Raw genomic sequence first — 20,661 nt, 5'->3', positions numbered from 1 at the left:
TTGAAAGCCGCTGAATCCATCTGAATCCCCAGATACCACGATGGACTGCGGGGGTGGGTATCAGATGGGGACTTCTCGTAAGTTTGACTATAAGGCCCCAGGGCCTTCGTCAGCTGTAATGTCGTCTGAAGGTCCTCCAGGCACCTTGACTTCGAAGGCGACTTGATTAGCCAGTCGTCCAGGTAGAGCGAGACTCTTATCTTCGATAGGTGAAGCCATTCGCCACATTCCGCATGAGAAAGTAAAAACCATCGGCGCCGTACTCAGACCGAAGCACAGAGCCCTGAACTGGAGACCTGCCCTTTTAAGACGAACCTCAGGAACTTCCTTGATTGGGGATGGATCGGGACGTGGAAATAAGCGTCTTGAAGGTCCAATGACACCATCCAATCCCCTGGTCTCAAGGCCCCCCTAGCACAGACTGAGAAGTTTCCATCCTGAATTTTTCTTTTTCTTTACAAAAATGTTCAGTCTGCTGACGTCCTAGGACAGGTCTCCATCCCCCAGACTGCTTCGGAACTAGGAAAATAACCTGTAGAAGCCTGGGGAATCCAGCATCAGGACTTCCTCCACGGCTTCTTTTCCAACATTTGATCTAGAAGGTCGAGTAAGATCTGTTGCTTCTCTGACTGGTATGCGGGCGACAGGTCTATCGGCTTCGTGCTCAAAGGAGGCGCAGAGAGGAAAAGGGATCGTTGTATCCTCTCTCGATCACATCTAGGGTCCAGGTGTCCGCCCCTATCGTCCTCCATGCCTGATCATATAAGGTGAGTCTCGCACCTACAGGTGCCTGAAGGGCAGAAACGTCAATTTTTTCCCCTCTTGATAGAAGAGATCTACCTCTGAGGACCCCCTTCCTCTCGAGAACCTCTAGAGGAAGGTGCTCCAGCGAAAGGGCTTAAATTTCTTCTTGGGTGCTGGAGCTGTTGAAGTAGAAGCCGAGGAGTAGGTCGTCTGGAAGATTGAGTCAAGAGGTCCCTTGTTGCTTTTTCTTGCAAGTTACCGACAGATCCTTAATCATGGACTGCGGAAATAGGTGCGTAGAGAAGGGGGCGAATAATAACTCCGCTTCTGAGCGGGAGAAACTGCTTTCGCCGTAAAGCTACAAATAGAGAGCTCTCTTCTTTAGCAGACCTGTAGCAAAAATGAGATGCTAACTCATCAGAGCCATCCTTACTGCTCTATACCATACAAGCTCAATACACTCGAAAGCTCTTCCAGCGAAATCGAGTCTTGACTCCTCGATTGTACATCCAAAGCCCCGAGGCACCAATCTAAAAAGTTAAACACCTCTAGCTTAAATAACCCCTTGAGGTGAAGATCAGTCTTCCGGTCATTGTCACAGGAAACCCTTAGCCCGATGACAAATAAGGACCTCCTTGGATCGTCCACCACCAAATTGGCGAAATCTCCTTGAGAAGAAGACGGTGCTTTCAATCCTGCTTCTTATCCCGTTTCGTACCAGATCCCCGCTCTCCCCTTTCAGTCTAGATGGAGGAAGTGCAAACGAAGTCTTCCCTTTAACCTTCCTTGAATCCATCCAATCCTGGACTCTCTTAAACGCTCTCTTCGCAGAGAGCGAAGTGGCCTCCATCTTAACGAAGCCAGGGGCCTTCCTGGCCTTCGATGAGGAGGCAAATTGTGAAGGTGGAGAGCAAGGAATGGGCGCTTGAAAATTATCTGGGAATAATTTCTTGTTTAGTAAATCCGTCAACGTCTTATAGTCTGTGACGACGCTGACGCATTTGGTTCGTCATCATCAGTAGGGCAGCGATCACTAGACGAATCCTTCTCTCGGTCTCAGCGCCCTTCAAAGATCGGCGATGACTTCGACACTTTAACATGAGAAACATCCTGACGTTTCGGACTCAACTGTTGATCGTCCTGGAAAAGCGTCCCGATATGCAAGGCGCCGCGCGTTCTGAGAAGCGTCCTGGCAGAGCGTCCTGATGTGTAGGACGCCGTGCGTCCTGAAGAGCGTCAGCTCGAGCGTCTTGCTGAGCGTCCATGATGTGTAGGACGCCGTGCGTCCTGAACAGCGTCAGCTCGAGCGTCTTGCTGAGCGTCATGATGTGTAGGACGCCGTGCGTCCTGAACAGCGTCAGTTGGAGCGTCTTGGCGAGCGTTCCGCGCGTCTTGAAAAGCGTCCTGGTAAGCGCTTCGTTGCTTAAGACGCCGAGCGTGATCATCAACATGCAAAGCTTGAACTTCCGATATTGATCCTTGACTTCTGGGCCTTTTGACAAAGACGGGCCGGCCGCCTGTGCGACAACTCACGTCATCTGTCAAATTCGTCTCTCCTAGACGCCCTTTCATGAGGAACGTAATCACGTTCTCTAATGCGTCGGCTACTAGGAGGAGACTCAAAGGCCGAAAAACGCGGAGTAGGAGCCGGGGACCTGCCTAGTTCTCTTAACAGGCAGCCACCTATCCTTCCTTCGATGACTAGTTTTTGCTGCTCCTTTCTCTCAAAAAAGGAGGCTAACTGTCTCTGCATTTCCCAAAGCATTTTCCTTGAAGGGGAAAGTCTCGATCAGGAGAAGGACTCATCCTGTGCGAGGAAGATGGGCGAGGGGATGCCCTTTCCTTCAACTCAGGAACATGCTTTAGAGCGACTTGGACGCTCGAAAGAGTCTCCCCTGATGAAGTCTTGTTCCTTTTCTGTGGCGGAAAAGCTTCAAAATCTTCAGGTGACGAATCTACGTAATGTCAGAAGGACGTGAAGCGTCCTCTTCTCTGAAACCTCTCTTAAGAGGCGACAAGGGCGGGACGGAACGCGTTTGTGCGACATTTACCTACCTTGCGCCCCTGCCGCTCTCCCCCTGAGAGTCTTCCGAGCGTCCCAACCTCGGCGAGGAGAGGAAGTCTCGGAAGAAGAGAAGCACCTCTTTAAGTATTCGTGCCCGTGCACGAACACCGGCAGCCTGAGATTCGTCCTCAGTTTCTGCCGAAGGGACGTCAGACCGGTCATTAGATCCCGTAACCCTCCTTCGGCTTTCGGCTTGCTTCCTCTCCCTAAGGCTGGGAGTCCGGCAGGGGCCTAGGCCTAGAGGCATTATGGGGACCGATCTGACCCCCCTTCCACAACACTAGATGCACTAACACTTTTATCACAATTCACATTTGACTGTAGAGCAATCACTTTAGATTCCAAGGCGCGAAATCGACTCCATGATCGTAAATAATACGCTTCCTTCTGCAGACACTTCCTGATTGTTCGGAGGCAATACAACAGGATCAGGTTGAATTACATCTACAGGAGGATTTAATGGAGTACAATTCTACCTTGACTTCTACTCACAGAAGCACTCTAGAGGAAGACCTCCTGAGTCTATCACGCTCAAGCTTTCTCACGTAAGAATCATATGCCTTCCATTCAATTTCAGTCAATTGCTCACACTCGATGCATCTATCATTCACTACATACATGACTACGACATTTCGAGCACACTGAATGAGGGTCTACCGAAGCTTTCGGCAACCTCACCTTACATTCATGCACCTTACACACCCTGAAGCTAGTCAAGAGCTAGATCCAGACATCGTAATCAAAGAAAAGTCAAAGCCAAATCCAAATCAAATCCACTATCACGTATGCCAAGCCACAAGCCAAATCTAAACCAAAAGTCAATCAGAATACTCAAGTTAGCCACAAGAAGTTTCAAATCCTAGGCGGAGGTCTGTAAACAGTTGTTTACGACCGGCGACAGAGAAAATCTGAATAGAAAATGGGAATGATTCCTGATATCCGCCTCCCAGCGGCGGGAATGGGTACTAACCACCTGCCGCCCACTGCGTGTGCCGGGAGTTTTTGAAATTCTGTCGGACGTCGGAGAATACAGCTATATATATATATCTGACAGGTAAGTTTCATGAACAAAACAGTATTTAGAGCCACATTCAAATTCGCGCCTTCGTCCTGCAACAGTGTCGAAGAAGAGTCATTTAGCCTGGGGATAGGGGTACTTAATTCGTTATTCATTTCAAAAACAAACAAACAAAAAATAGCTGCCTGAAAATCTCTGAGAGAGGCCAAGAACTCTTCATGAGGCTCACTCCTCTACCAATGACACCAGTGAGAACTGACTCCCAAATGTCCACTCCCTACCCTACCCCGAAAGGGATGGCACCAACTTGATAAGAATGGCTCAAGTGTAAGCTAACCCCGTTTGATGGGACTGGAACAAAAAAAAAAAGAATGTAATCATCCCACTCTCTCTTGTTTGTGGGCAAACCAGACAGAATGCCGAGAGTTCTATTCCTTGAACCAGCCATCCCACCCCCGGAATCCATGGACCGCTCTAAGGAATAGTTCGTCATTGAATTATCAGCATGCTAGCAGCTAGTAAGTTGATAAATCTCAGATCCAAACATTATCGGGTGGCTGACAAGACCACCACAGCTCTCACAATTGGCTTCGAAAGTGAACACCGCGATGGACCGTCAGATCCATCCAGACTGAGGCCCTCCCGAGACAGTCTTCGTTCAACAGGAAGAACCTCGCCAGACCCCCCGGAGATCTCTAACCACTTGAGCGTACGACCTGTCCGGTCCTCATTAGACCAAACCTGGCACATAGGCTCTTTTGGCCGGACCGAAAGAAGCGCACCCAGCGGTCTCCCTGTGAACGAGCGCTAGTCCGAGGACGGTAGCGTCGATCTTTTTGCGTCGGGGGAGCCGCTACCAGCCGTGCAGACCGTCCGATCACGCTGGTATGATCAATGGTCAGGAGACTGGCAGCATCCACCAACGCGGTGAGACCGAGCACCATCCTCACGACGTGACACGGTCCCAGAAGCAGCTGAAGCTGTTCCCAGGGACCTGGGGGACCTTCGCTAGGTCTCTGATGGGGCCGTCACGTCAACCCTGGGTACTGGGTGATCGAACAATCACCAGTCAGGCGAGAGTCACCTGGGAGACTCTTATCACCCTTCTGCCTCATGCCTGGGTCCTGGCGGTGAGTGTGCACAGCGGCCTGGACTCTGGCTGCACGACACTCAGTGATGCTCGCTAGCGAGCAACCAAGACGTTTCCCACTAGAGGTGGAACCTCTAGAACTGGGAGCAGAGGTATCGGAAGTAGTTGGTACCTCTACAGTCCCCGCCTTTCTCTTCCCTGGGGAAAGAGAGACGATTCCCGTTCCCAAAGGAACGGGAGGATCAGCGGAAGAACCACCTTGTATCACTGGGACGATGAAGCAGACTCTTAGAAGTCTCTGTATGAGACTTCTTGGGGGAGGGGGGGGGGGGGGTGGTGGGGGGGCGGGGGACCAACGTTCTTCTTCTTCCTTGGCTGGGAAACCTTGAAAGAAGAGGAGGAGGAGGCAGCAGAAGACGACGACACCACCTTCCTCTTCTTCTTAGACTTCCTCTTCGCCAACTTCCTCTGGACAGCACAAAGGTCTCCCATCAGGCCCGGCGCGACTGTGAAGGAAAACCTAACGGAAGTTTAGTAGTAGCTTTTCCACAGGCAGAAACAGGGGCAGCAGGCACAGTGATAACAACAGGAGGGAGATCCAGGGGTGAGCTCTTGGGGCACTGAAAGTCTGGTGGAGGAGCGAGGACAGCAAAACCTGGGGCGGAGGAGGATAATACTCTACCTTTGATACATGCGGCACTGGTGCCTGAACCGCACCAGTGGGTGTTACCATGGTCACATGCTGGGTGTACACCAAGTGTGGTGGTGTCACGTACCCTGGTGTTGAAACGGCTGTAGTCATCCTCGACTCCACCACGTGAGTTACTGGAACTGCTGCAAGGTGTTGGAGCAGTCCTTTGAATACCGGAGTGGGAGACTCAGCGATCGCCATATCTGCTGCAGATCCCCACCCACAGAGGCAGACAAACCTGAGGAAGAAGCCAAAGTCGGGTATGTGGGGGAGTTCCTGTTCGCTCAAGTGGAAGGATCCGCCCCCTGAGTGGTCAGAGTTACCGAATACAACTCCAGGTCAGCATGTCTCCCCCTTCCTCTGCACTCGACAGACCAAGTGAAGAGGCGTAGAGTGACATGTCCCCCAAAGGGGAGAGAGCAAGTCAAGGAAGTTTACGAGGAGGAAGGAAAGAAGATGACGTGTCTGTCACCAATGGTGTAAAGGGAAAGCTTTCCAACGACGCCTTGATGGACTTACACGGCTTCTTCCTATTCTCGTATCTCCCCCACTGCTCCTCTGACCACGAGATACTAGTGTCACAAGTTAAATCTCTAGTACATTCTTGCCCTCGGCATCTTGCTCAGAGGGCATCGGGGTCCACTTTGTCACTGGCGCGAAACACTTCACAGTTCCTGTCCCCTCTCCAGGGCATGTTCTCCAGGTGGATGGGGGGTGCACAGGCTTATCTGATGGTTTCTTACAAACTAACATACAAATAATATAAAATAAACACAGATATTCAACAATGTGTACAAAAGAAAGAAATGAATTTAAAAAAAAAGCAGCGATCTCACGATAGAGGCGGGCAGAGAGGGAACGTCTGCACACGATGGCGGTCGAAAGCAGTGGAATGCTTATGTCCAGTCGGGCAGAACTCCCGACTATCGGACAAGCAGTTACTGCCTAACTACCTTGTTATAGAATCTTACAACTGAGTTCCGGCTGGCGCTGAAAGTAATTCCTTATGTAAAGGACCAATGGTTTGTATAACATGTAGGAACAAATGAATTGTCAAATGGCTACCATGTTGTTCCAATGTTCCTTGTAGAGGGCGAGGCTGTCACCTACATAGGTAAAACAATCAAGAAGCACTACAGCATAATTCATAAAAGTTCCTGCGTGAGGTAGAATAGTTCTTAGTTTTGTAATTAATTGGTAAGTACAGTATATAAAATATTAAATATTCAATTCAAACATTTTTTCTATTCATACGTACAGTTTTTCCAGCGTTATCAAGCCCCAGAATCAACACAAAGAACTCATCCTTCTTGAACAAGTATTTGTACAGCCCATAGAATAGGGTAAACATGATTCTGCCACCTGCAAAAATGTAAATTAAAAACTTATATAAAATCTATGTCAAAGTACAAATAAGAATATATTCTAAAGCTATACTACAGTGTATGTATTTTAAAGTTACAAAGGTATGTTGCAAAACATCTAGAAGTAATTCTTCATCTCTAGGAAAACACCTACTGAAAATATCCAACACTGGTCTTAAATTCTAAATACTCACATTTTTATGATAAAATAAGTAATTACATAACTATAAATTTCTCACACCACAGCAGCTACAAAATCTGACAAATTTTGGAAATTGCAGTAGTGCTCTTTTCTTTTGGATGTTAGGTAACATGCCCCACCCACTTTCAAAAGTTGCGATTTGTTCCTACACAATATACAAACCCCCAGTCCTTTAACAATAGGAAGACTCACTGATTGGTGTAGGAATGTGAGTGAGCCTCTAGAACTGACTGGAGTTCTGCACACCTGGGCTATCCCTCCTGGTTGTACGAGCAAGGAGGAGTGCCCTGCCTCTGACAACTTGATTGGAGTATAGGAGCTGCATGATCAAGAGTCAGACTTCTGAGCCTTTTCAAAATGAATGAGGAATTGTGAATCATCCGAAAAAGGGCTGGGAAGAATATTTAAGAGTTGGAGGCATTCATGCAAAGTTCTGGGAAGGGCTTGCATTATTGCCAGTCTCCTTCCTCCCCTTGCCAGAAGAAGGAGCATGATTGCTTCTATGATTCTGATAAGAAAAATACAAAGGAAACTCGAAGTGTAACCTTACCGCATCAATTGCCCAACCAGCAAGTGTAATTTTGAGTCTTATCCTTTACCTGAAGGAAGAGGAGTAGAAGGACAAGGAGGGGAAGGTGGAGGCGCCAGTCACTCTCGCATCCTTCTTACCTCTAGAATCGCACACCATAGGCAAGATGCAACTTGTTCTCTTGAAGAAAGGTAAGCAAACACAACCTGTGAGCATCCACCACTGGTCCAAGGACCTGTGGGCAGACCCAAAGGAAGAAAGATATAAATATGGTCGCAATGAGACCTCATCTATCCTCCGGTCCGACATATTCTTCGGAGTAATGAAATGTACCTAGCCAATGGACGTATCCAACTGCAGATAAGTTTCTCACAATCTCATAAGACTTGGAGAAAGTCGTGTCATTAGACACTTCTGCATTGGCAGTCTGCAGTGGATAAAGGTATCTGCATTGGCAGTCTGCAGTGGATAAAGGTATCGACACTCAATGATGAGTGTCGAACCTTCATAGGTACAGCACCACACAAATAGGACAAAGTAATAACTGATCTGGATCAACCAATACAAAGTCCACAGGCAGGATATCACGAAAGACTCGGACTCGTCAATAGATGCCGACTGACTGTGCTGTCACGCATCCGAGACGTAGTCACAACATGACACCTGCCTTTTGAAAGGTTATGATGAGAATAACCAAACAAATTGTCTATATAGTTCGCCAACAATGTAGAGAGATGAGATGATGATTCTCACAACGCATGTGCACATTAGATGAGAGTCAACTGCCTTCTAGAGACCAAGGTCCCTGTGATGGTAAGACATAAGTTTCTCCTCAGTAATTGAATCTTAACCAAGGAGAAACAATACTATATTACTAGTAAATAACTGAGGTGAATGTGGACCTATGTCTTCACAGTTTAATTGAGAGAAATAAACCTCAAGTTTTGATCACAGAAAAGTCCCGTCGATAACACCAACCAGTGAAGATGGCTTTAATCCCTGTTGTTTTACAGAAGACTGAAAAATTAACCCACTATTTCATTGCTGCTCAGCGAGTAAGTGGGAGCTTGAAATAAAAGCGGAGTCTTTCAGTCATGAAAACACAAGGATTGTACTTCCTGTAGAACAATTTCCTGTGGGTTGGATCAGGGAGGAAGTTTGGGTGCAGAGCTAGTCAGGGGGGGAACAGGCAAAGTCTTCCGTTATTCATTTACAATTCGGGATGAACATAGAATAATTGAACACCATACAAATTAGGAAATGTATGTTAGAAGACAAAATCAAATTGTCTGAAGAATATCATTCTACGTCATCGCAGCGGCCGATGGGGCAGGTGCAATGAAGCAGAAGACTAGGCTACAGACTTCTGAAATACTGTGGGGTAATCAGAAAAATGATAATGAGTCCAATGAGAAAATTCTCGCAATAGCAAATGTGGTGCAGGAGAGATGGGCATCACGTATGCGAGAATTCTAGCCAACCAGAGACCCAAGTCTCTGAATGCTGGGCAGATTCGAATTGGTAGTCAATCCTCGACAGAGGAGAAACAATACCGAACTGAAAAGAATCACTAAACTTGTTGTCATCCTGAGTTGCCTGGAATTCCATTCCATGAAGGAATGCGCTCAGCTGGAACCATTGAGCGCAAAAAAGATAAATTCGAACATCTGCATTTTAACGAAATGGGAGGGAAGAAAACCCTCTTGTTCAGCGATAATGCAAATACTGCGGTGTTGTTGGGAAATAACACCACTATTTATCTAAAAATCAAAACTGGTAACTTTTTGGGTTGGCAGGCAAAAGGCTGTCCTGAGTTCCAGGTTAATTTAAAGAAGTTATTATTCATTTTGGTCACATACCAGAAAAGTTAAGTTATAGGTATGTGCCTACTACTATGACAATGCAACTGATAACAGAAGAGAGAAATAAACTACGTAGTATATTTGTACGTTCCGGTAAATCACACTCCAGCCTAATTCTTCTTCTTTTGCGGAACAAGAAGCAGACCTCCTTCCTTCTCTAATAAAGAGAGTGAAGGTGAAGTTTTCCTTAAGGGAGACTTCTACGGTGATAACAGAATACCAAAGACGACTAGTTCAAGTCGAACTGGTTATTCCCAAAACAGTAGCACTGGAGAGGCATTAAACCTCTTAGGGGTATCCATCCTGAATGGATTGATGTATGTTCAGTAAGATCCTAAGATTGAATTAACAAAGTCTTGGGTTTGAATTCCAAGGAGTAGACTCCACAGGATTCCTCTCATTTCCTTGTTCATTCCAATTACAACCAGGAAGCAGAGGAAAAAAAAGAGAGGATTGACAATTCTTGCCCAATCTTCCCAGGACTTGCAATATTCTCACTTTGTTAAACGAAGCATTCATTCCTACAACTGTTTCGTTCGCGCAAATGCGAGCGAAAGTTGACTGGAGTTGATTGCAGTAAAAGCTGGGAAGAACTTGCCACATCATGCTACGCATCTACCTTCTCTGTGATTGAACCTCATTAAGAGGACTACACAGAGGACCTTCAGAGGCTTTGTCCCGAGGAACAGCAACATTGATCTTGGCACCTTACAGGTAGGTCCGAGCCACCAATGCAGCTCTGTCCCTTCTCTCGTGGATGTACGACCCCCCCTTTGGGGTTTGTACACTTGGACACACCCATATACGAGTACAGGCAGTCCAGGGGTTCCGTTCTTGGGCTGTGTCATAAGCAAAAAATCGTCGTAAGCTGGAAGACGTAAAATAATCCTAAGAAAACCTTACTTTTAATGGTTTGGGTGTATTAAAAAAAAATCACAATTTTTTAAAGTAAATTGTATTTTTCCAACCTACAGTATACAAACCTGAGGTCCTTTACATGAGGAATTATATTGCAAGTCCTGGGAAGATTGGGCAAGAATTGTCAATCGTCTTTTTTTTTTTTTTTTTTTTTTTTTTTTTTTTTTTTTTTTTTTTTTTCCCCTGCTTCCTGGTTGAACAAGGTGGTTAGGCAGTAAGTACAGTGTGGCAGGCGGGTAGGCCCGCCTGCCCGATGTAAACACTCCACTTTGCCTTTTGGCCCAGGTTCAGATTGAGGGGTAGCAAGAGGTGGGCATAAATGTAAAGGACCTTAGGTTTATATAGTTAGGAAAAAAACAATTTACTTTAAAAAATTGTGATTTGTTCCTACACGATATACAAACCCTTGGTCCTTTACATGAGGAAGACTCACTGATTGGTGGGAGGAATGTGAGTGAGCCTCTAGAACTGACTGGAGTTCTGCACACCTGGGCTATTCCTCCTGGTCGTAAGAGCGAGGAGGAGTACCCTGCCTCTGACAACTTCATTAGAGTATAGGAGCCAGTGCAAGTCAAGTCCTATCCCCAACCCGAAGGAAGAGGAGTGGAAGGACGAGATGGGGAAGGTGGAGGCCAGACACTCTCGCATCCTTCTTACCTCTAGAACAGCACACCATAGGCGAGATGCAACTTGTCCTCTTGAAGGAGCTGGGTAAGCAAACACAACCTGCGAGCATCCACCACTGGTCCAAGGAAACGAGGTTCCAAGGACCTGTGGGCAGGCCCGAAGGGAAAGATAAATATGGTCGCAATGACCTTATCTATCCTCCCGTCCGACATATTCTTTGGAGTTGTGACTAGTATCCATCCATCGGACTATCCAACTGCAGAGAAGTCTCTCACGGTCTCGTAATATTCCGCAGTGGATGAAGGCACCAACACTCAATGGTGGGTGTCGATCTTTATGGGTACAGGAACATGCCAATAGGACAAAGTAATGAATGATCTGGATCAACCAATACAAAGTCCACAGCGTAGCTCATGACGATCTCGGACTCTTCAACAGCTGCCAACTGACTACGCTCAGTGTGAGGTGAGCAGTCATGCATCCAAGAAGTAGTCACATGACACTCGCCTTTTGAAGGGTTATGCCGAGAAACCATACAAGTCGTCTATCTTGTTCGCCACCGATGTTGGGAGACGAGATGATGATTCTCTCAAGGCATGCGCCCATCAGACGAAAGTCAATTGCCTTCTACAGACCGAGGTCCCTGATGGCAAGACAGTTCTCATAGTAGCTGAATCTCAACTAAGGAGAAACAATACTATATGCCAGTGAAAGACTAAGTCGGAGTTTGCAATGAAAGTGCAGCGCCTTTCAGTAATGAAAACACAGGAATTGTACAGCCTGAAGAACTGCTTCTCATGGGCTGGATCAGGGAGGACATTTTATTACTAAAAGTAGAGCTGGCAGGGTAGGGAACAGGCGAAGTCTTCCGTTATTCATCTACAATTCAGGGTGAACAAAGAAAAATTGCACACCTACGAATTACGAGATGTATTTAGAAGACAAACTCAGATGTCTGAAGTAATCATTCTGCGTCATCGCAGCGGCAGGTGCGATGAAGCGGAAGGCAAGGCTACAGACTTCTGTGTCTGAAAATTCTCGCAACGGCAAAAATCGATGCAGTAGAGATGGTCATACATGTATGCGAGAATTCCAGCCAACCAGAGACCCAAGTCTGTGATTGCCGGGCAGAGATTCGATTCGGTAGTCAATCATCGCAGAGGAGGAGAGACAAAACCTGACCGAACTATCTCGGAGAGCCAGCAGGACTGGCTGCGGCAGGCAGGGCTGGCAGGCAGCCCAGACACTGCTAGCTCTCGCTCACTTGTCATCCTGAATTGCCAGGTAATCCATTCCAAGAAGGAATGCGTTTGGCTAGAACCATCGAGTGCAAGAAAATACGCTCGAGTATTTGCATTTTAACCGAAACAGATTTCGGTGAATGCAAACGCTGTGGTGGTGTTGTTGTAAACAATACCACTAGTATCTCAAAATTGAAACTGGTATTTCTTGAGAGGCTTGCAAGGCAGTCCCGAGTTGTAGTTCAATTAAGAGATACTATTCGTCTCGGTCACATACCTGTAGAGTTAACTACAGTATGTGCCTACACCTCGGACAATTCAACTGATAACAGAAGCATGTCGTGAGAGAAATATACATAGTATATTTGCAGGTTCCTGTACATAGACCTCCAGCCTAAATTCTCTTCCATTCAAGGAACAAGAATAAGGACTGGAAGCCGACCTCCTTCATTCTCTAATGAAGAGAGCAAAGGTGAAGTCTTCCTCAAGGAAGACTTCTATGGTGATAACAGGATACCGAAGACGACTAGTTTAAGCGGAACTGGATGTTCCCAAAACAGTAGAACTGGAGAGGCATTCAAACTCTCGGTGCTATCCATCCTGAACGGATTGACGTATGTTCAGTAAAATCCTAGGATTGAACCAAAAACATAGTCTCACTGGTTCGAATTCCGAGGAGTAAACTCCACCGAATTCCTCTTATTTCCTTGTTTCATTCTGGTATAACCAAGAAGTAAAGGGAAGAGGATGATTGACTGCTATTGCCCGTTCTTCTCTAGCCCGGGGTTGACCGCCTACTGAGGCGACAGACCGTCAGGTCCATCCAGGCTGAGCCCCTCCCGTGATATTCTTCCTTCAGCAGCAGTACTTCCTTCGAATGGTAGAAATTCCAGGAATTCGAGCATTCGGCGAGATTCCCGAATATTGTAGTAACAATTACAGGAATTTTCGTCTCGCCCACTCTGGACCGTGGTCTCGCCCAAGTGTTTGCAGATTGTAGAAGACAAAAACACTTGGGGTGCTTAGAAACTCTGAACAATTTTAAGAGCTCGGCGAAACCCCCTCGAATTTCATCAGACGATCATCGGGTAGTGGTCCTCCTGATTCCCGTAGAAATTGAGGAGAAATGGACAAGATCCTTCCTCAACGACGGGGACTTACGTCCGGTAGGACCCGTAGGTCCCTCGAAGAACGCAGTCCCCGACGCGGAATCCTACGTAGAATGCTCTGCAGGATCCCTCCCATTCCTGTCGCAGCCATAGGAAGAGAGGGAATGGGGGAGGAAGATTGGACGCTCTCACTTGCCTTGCCAGCTGAACTAGCAGTCGGAGAAGCAAGTTACAGGCAGCCATCAACCTGCGGTGATGGCCGCTCCAAGTCTAGGAAAACATTACCGTCTGGAGAAAATGTTTTCCCGAGGAGGGTTACGAAACTCCAAATGTAGGCAAAACGTCTGCCGCCACCGTGACCGTCGTCTGGGTGGGGTTGAGTGTGCACCTGACAGGAGAGAGCCGATACCGCCCTCCAACGTGTCCCAGTCCTTGTCGAGGTCGAAACCTCTCAAGAGGACCGAAGGGGGAGCCCACACCGGTCTCTGTGTGCGTGGTCCAGCGGGACCGTCAGGTGAACAGCAGGAGATGGTCACTCTGTGAGTCTAGGAAAGCGTCATTGTCATCGCCAGCCCCCAAGATCTCCTCCAACCACTTGAGCGTAAGATCTGTTTGGTCCCAAGACCGAACCAGGCTTGTGGCCAGACCGTAAGAAGTGCATTCATCACGGTCACTCCTGTTCACCTCGTTCCTCCTGGTGTAGCCTGAGAAGGTTGACGGGACAGGTGACGGAGACCTGATGCTCCTACCCTGCCTACTAGCTGAACCAGTAGGCTGTGAGGACTGCAGGCGATCGCCAACCCACGACAGTGATCGAGCTTCAGGTCTGGACCAGCAGTCTCCTTGTGGAGAAGTGCTGGACCAAGGACGGAGCGTCGGTCTCATTCGTCTGGGGAGCTGCTACGAGCGCTCCTACCCTGCCTACCAGCAGAACTGGTATGCTGAGAGGACTGCAGGGAATCACCAACCCACGGTGGCAATCAAGCTGCAGGTCTGGACCAGCGGTCTCTTTGCGGAGAAGCGCTGGACCGAGGACGGTAGCATTGGTCTCGTTCGTCAGGGGAGCTGCTACCAGTCGTGCGAGCCATCCGGTCCCGGTGGGAGCAACGGTCGGGTGACTGGTAGTGTCCACTAATGCGGTGAGAGGGAGCACCGTCCTCAGCTGGACCTGGTGACCAGGCCCAGGCGAGGCTGGACCAAGTCCAGGCGAGGCTGGACCAGGCCCAGGCGAGGCTGAACCAGGTGCAGGCGAGGCTGGACCCGCTGACCAGGAGGGGACCTCTTCCCAGCCTCGCTACATGAATGGTCTGGTGGGAACGTCACGTCAACCCTGGATGATTGCTGCACGAGCCATCGCCGGTCTGGCGAGACTTACCATCCTTCCGCTCCGTGCCTGAGTCCTGACACGGTGAGCGTACTCAGCAGTCTGGACCTTGGCTGCATAGTTGCCCGTAGGTGACCGAACACTCAGTGATGCTCAGAAGCGAGCGGCTGAGACGGTTCCTGGTCCGGAGGTGGAACCCCTGGAGCAGGGAGCAGAGGTACCAGCATAGCCGTTACCCCTATGGTCCCAGTCTTCTTCTTCCCTGGGGAAGGAGAGACAGGCCCCGTTCCCGGAGGAACAGGAGGAACCAGCGGAAGACCACCTGTCTCACCAGAGCAAGACAGACCCTTAGAAGTCTCTGTGAGAGACTTCTTGGGGGGGGGGGGGGGGGGGGGGGGGGGGGGGGGGGGGGGGGGGTGGGGGGGGGGGGGGGGGGGGGGGGGGGGGGGGGGGGGGGGGGGGGGGGGGGGGGGGGGGGGGGGGGGGGGGGGGGGGGGGGGGAGGGGGGGGGGGGGGGGGGGGGGGGGGGGGGGGTGGGGGGGGGGGGGGGGGGGGGGGGGGGGGGGGGGGGGGGGGGGGGGGGGGGTGGGGGGGGGGGGGGGGGGGGCGAGGCCAACATTCTTCTTCCTTGGCTGGGGGCGCCTTGGAGGTCGAAGGGGAAGAGGCAGCAGAAGACGACGACCCTTAGAAGTCCCGTAACAAGACTTCTTAGGGGGGGAGACCACCTTCTCTTCTACAGCAAAGCATTAGAAGTCAAAGGGGTGGAGACATGAAAATACGATGATCTCGAAGAGGAGGATGACGACACTTGACGAGCTTCTTCCTCTTCGATTCCTCCAAATTCTGCCAGACTTCTACCATCAAGAATAGATAAACATTACAGGGCAGCGTGAAAGCTTCGTCCAGTAACGTAACTCCAGGGTAGTACTAGTGGTAACTGAATATGATTATCATCAGGGGATCAGTACACACACTCGAGGATCGGTATCACAACATGCTACGAGTCACAGGTACAATTCAAAGGTTAGGCTAACCAATACAAAGAGCTATCCAACCAATACTGCTGTAAACACAATCACCACTGTTAGTCTGTAAAATAAGGAAAAAATGATTTAAGTAATAAGGATACTCCTCTCACATCCAAGGGCACCGCCCTCCGAAGTGAAAGATCTCCCAAACTCATCACCACGCGCCCTTCTTCTACCTTCGTCTGATAGTAAAAAGTAAAGGATGAAGGAGAGAGAAATTACCATAAAACAAAACAAGGACAAACCTTTGAAGTTCCCCTCGGTAATTACCAAGTGTAAGCGTAATTTTCGGATGAATACATCTTGTTAACGTGACGTATTCGGATGAATACGTCACGTTAAATACATGTCTCATCCTCACATTAAATACATAGCTTGTCCTCACGTCAAAGGGCGAAAGAATGTAAATAATATGTTGGCATACCTTTGTCGCCAACTCTTCACTCAAGTAGAGAGGCAGCTATAAAGGCTATCACAAAAAGTGGGTTTGTATATTAATTGAATTTAATATAAATATCAAATACCATAAACTATACATATTTATTTAAAAACAAAAATAAACCAGAAAGATCCCACCGGAAAAAAAGATCAACGACCAGTCCGCCGGAGCTCACAAACACACGTCTTCATCGGAAGAAGGCCAAAAGCGAAGTGGAGTGTTTACATCCGGGCAGGCTACCCTACCCCCCCTGCCACACGGTAGTTACTGCCTAACCACCTTGTTCAAGAATTTAATGGCTGTAATTCCAGCTACGCTGAAAGTAATTCCTTATGTAAAGGACCAAGGGTTTGTATGTAATGTAGGAATAAATTCATTTTTACCTTGTAACCGGTGGTTTTATCCTTACTGCCAACACAAATGAAACTCCATAGTTCTTATTTGATTGTAATTATACATATTTTGTCCTTAATTAACTCCAAATTGCACTTGAAATACGATGAGTGTGTGTTGACAGTGAAGCCATGGAGGGAAAAATTTTTGTCTTGATGTACAGGGTGTCCAAAAAGGCTCAGTATACCATTACAAGTACTTACTGCTCAGAAACCATATATAACAGAATAATGCAGTTCTTTGTAGAATGAAGTGCTCTGAATGTAAACTTGAATGTAGAAAATTCTACAAAAAAATTGCATTATTCTGTTATATGGTTTCTGAGCAATAAATACTCGTAATGGTATTGGGACTTTATGGACACTGTAAGTACATCTGGCTGCCAAAAGCACCAGTGAGCAGACAACAGATTAGTGTATTGTTTATGACAAAAATTATGTATTTCTTTGTTCGCACTTTTCGTTGATTCACGTCTATATTACTATTGTGACTTTTATTTTTAATAATTGTAGCTAGGTATGTCTAAAATAAATGTAACCTTTAATGTTTGCATGCTAGGAATGGCAAAATTTCATTGTTACCAATTTAGTGGAGCTTCACACACACCGATGCATTTACAAACTATTTCCATGAATTCAAGTTGCTCTATACCTATATATATATACTAGTGTACTAGAAATTGATACGCTAATTTCACTTAATTCCACTGGTTTGTATAAGTCTTATACCCAGTTTGGAGGGTAAACAGATACCAATTGGCAACACTGATAAAAAAAATAGGAGAGCGAACAACCCCATAGCTACTGTTCACAGCAAAACTGTTGCCATTTGAATCAGGAATCTAGTTACTTTTTCAACAACCAATATTTTCATATTACCTAATTATCATGAATAGCCTATGTAATAAATTTACATAACTCATAACCTTACACTAATGTTCAACTATTCATTTAAAAATGATCTACTAGCGCATGCTTCTTTCCTCCCAAAAAATTGCGAGTTTGCTTGGACTCGATGGCGATCATTGTCATCGTTTACCCAAGGTTGTTGTGAAGAAAGTGTCCCAGCATCTATGGGTATGAGTGGTGGTGTGCGGATTTAGCACAGAAATGTTAAGTTTATTGATGCAAGTGACTCCCCAAACATCAAGATGGTGTCAATCTTCTACACCTAGCCTAAGGTGTTTTATGTAAAAATTACGAAAGCGTCACGGAGGAAAGTTTGCAACGAGCATGGCTACACCTTCATTAAGCTCTGCTTATTCTTAAATTACGGCATTATTTTGTACTTTGGGAGAAAACTTATTTCAAGAGGAAAGTACGAAGTGTTGCTTCCACGACCGATAACTTGTGACTGGTCTCCATCTCCGGTGCCAGGATGTCTTAAAAGTACTTTTTCTAGATGGTGGGTCAACGAGCGGGCAAGACTGGCCCAGTAGTCCATTCGGTTGTTTATCCTAGCCGACGCAAACTACGGTACAACACAACCAGTAAGGAAAAATACCATGTACCTATAGCCTAGCTAGGGTATTAGGTAGGCAGGGAATGAAACAGCTTCGTATCAACCTGCAAAGCCTCACCTCGTCAGTTAACAGGCTCTGGGGTGCCTACGCAACTTGGGGCAGGTCGCTCTACCTAGCATAGCTAGGCTAGGCTAGCCTAGGTAGGTAGGTAAGTAGGCAACAGGATTCAATATGTCGAAACAAAAACAAAACACTGAGTTCTACTGCTAACACCATCAAAACATTTCTGTCTTAAATTCAGTGTTGTGAATCAGTTGTATATACGTTGCCAATGTAAATTGTTTAATGAAATGACTTAAAGCCGCTCAAGCAATAACACAAACCTCATGAGATCGGCTCCACGTCAACACAAATGACAAGGAAAGATTCCTTATTGTGGTGACGTTAGAGGACGAACGCATTCGGATGATGCACTTTGTCAGACTACGGGAAAGAAACTGTATCGCTTCTCATATCACAACCAAACTGGTTTTACTCTTTCTTCTATTTCTGAATATTTTTTCGCTTGTTTCCGAAAATATAATCTCTTTTCGATATTTATTCACGTCTGATAATTTTTGGCACTTGCGTTTCAACTCATTCTCATCGACTTATGAACTATTATTTATTAGACTGGTAAATGATAAGACAGTACCGATGGAAAATGAGTTACTCCAAAAGAAGGGACCCAAGGGACATATGATAACATAGAAGAAGCTATAAATTTATATAAGAGGTTTAATAGAAACAAGAAGGAAAACGGTTTGCACAGAATTTCTAGCACAAGACTCTCATTAACCTCGTTCATATTTTCATAACGAGTTTTGGGATTCCATTAGTTTCCCTCCTGGGATCATTTGACGACGATTCGCTTACACTAAACAGCAGGTATCGTGATCTAATTCAGTTTGTCTATTATTTAGTAATTAATAATTCTTTTCCTTGTTTGGGCTGTTTTTTCTATAAATTACTATTATACTTAGATGTATCATCATCAGAGTTAATAAGGTTTCTGTATCAGGTCTGAACGCGATCTGCAGATCCCGAACAAAATTAACCCAAGATATCCCTATGCGGGCACCAAATGACACAGTTCTTCAGTAACTTGTATTTCCCGCCAAATATTTCTTACAATTCATACTCATTGGATTCAGTTGGTTGTTTGGAGGGAAGTTCAGCACATGCTGTTGATAATGTAAACTGTGTAATGTGCTGCTGCTGGAGGGGGGAGTATTTGTAAGGACGACATTAGGGCGAATGTTCGTCCTTCCATTGTAAAAATCTGTATATCCATATGTCCTCTCTTTTCTTCCAGGAACTAAAATGTAGAGCATTTTACGCCCTTTCTTTTGATGTATGTATGTCGGGAATCCCTCTATGTAATATTATTCATGTATTTTCGTCTGTGAAGAAATACATTCACAGTGGGGGCCCTATCCCTTTTTGTTTGTTTGTTCCTGCTTGCGTGACAGGCACTACGTCCGCACACCGCCTAATTATGTACAGCCTCATTTGCCGAATAAAATATACGGGCTGCTCTATGACCAAGAGCCCGTGCTGGCACAAGGCCAGCTTAATCTCAAACAACAACAACCGAATAAAATAATACAGGCTGCTCTTGAGCAAGAGCCCATGCTGGCATAAAGCCAGCTTAATCTTAAACAACAACAACAAATAAAATTAGTTCGCTCCTCACAATTGGTGACACCCAGGAGTAGGTGACCCAAGCGGTTTTGGCTTTGCCAATAAGGGACTAATTACCGCCGCTCACCTTCAGAGAACCTTTAACAGATCGATACGACGCCTAGTCTAGGTTCTCTGGTAGTCCTCAATGCCATTAGCGGACTCGCAACATCGTCTCTTCACAGAAGTGTTTTGGCGTTCAGTCTTACGGTTTGGCCCGCCATTCATGATTTCTCGTCGACCGTAAGTGTGAGTCTGACAAGATGCTGGAGAGTTCAGTATTCACTCGACTCCTCTGTGTCCGCATTGACCCCACGATCCACAAAACGATCGTTCTTCACGCTCAAGTCCTCCTCGATGCCCTGCTCGCGGCTGGACGACCCCAATGTCAAGAGCCCCACCACGTCAAGCTGCCGCCCTTCTGCAGTGAGGACGTCGCAACAATGGCTGCAACAGGAAGAAATACAGTTCCGGATCCACGGCATCACCCAGGACAGTACCAAGGTGGTCTCACAGCAGATGCCTTCAAACGCCTCACCCCATGGATGCGCAGCCATCCTGGGGAGCTGCCCCTACGAAGGCCTGAAGAGGGAGCTCATCCAGACTTTCTCCCTCCCAGTTCCCCAGCCAGCCGCCCAAATTTTCGACCTTGTGGTCAACCCCATGACCACCTCGGATAACCAGACTGGCCTGGCACAAGTTCCGGGATCTGGTCCTCCTGTCAGAGGTGGACCACCAAGGGTGAAGGCAGGAGGTGAGCATCCTCGATCAACTCTTCCTTCGCCAGCTCGCGCCCGAAGTCCGAAGCCAGATCCCTAATGCTGAGACCATGG

The 20,661-nt window shown here is 47.1% G+C and overlaps 1 protein-coding gene across 2 annotated transcripts in view; it reads right to left on the bottom strand.

The window, feature by feature from the left end:
* LOC135207252 (ADP-ribosylation factor-related protein 1-like) overlaps positions 1 to 18,645 on the bottom strand; it is a 140,838-nt gene extending 122,193 nt beyond the window's left edge. The window contains exons 1-2 of one of the 2 annotated variants that reach the window (XM_064238904.1): positions 18,490 to 18,645; positions 6,867 to 6,970 (exon numbers count right to left, since the gene is read on the bottom strand). In XM_064238904.1, coding sequence (XP_064094974.1) covers positions 6,867 to 6,959 — 93 coding nt within the window. In that variant the 5' untranslated portion in view covers positions 6,960 to 6,970; positions 18,490 to 18,645. Of the gene's footprint in view, positions 1 to 6,866; positions 6,971 to 18,223; positions 18,403 to 18,489 lie in introns of those variants that run through there. The other variant, XM_064238905.1, reaches the window with a different exon arrangement.
* Between the last annotated feature and the right edge of the window lie 2,016 nt (positions 18,646 to 20,661).

The sequence above is a fragment of the Macrobrachium nipponense genome, chromosome 32, assembly GCF_015104395.2.
Source record: "Macrobrachium nipponense isolate FS-2020 chromosome 32, ASM1510439v2, whole genome shotgun sequence".
In the NCBI taxonomy this organism is placed as follows: domain Eukaryota; kingdom Metazoa; phylum Arthropoda; class Malacostraca; order Decapoda; family Palaemonidae; genus Macrobrachium; species Macrobrachium nipponense.
Note: the sequence above shows the minus strand (reverse complement) of the source record. Positions and strands in the feature narration are given on the sequence as shown.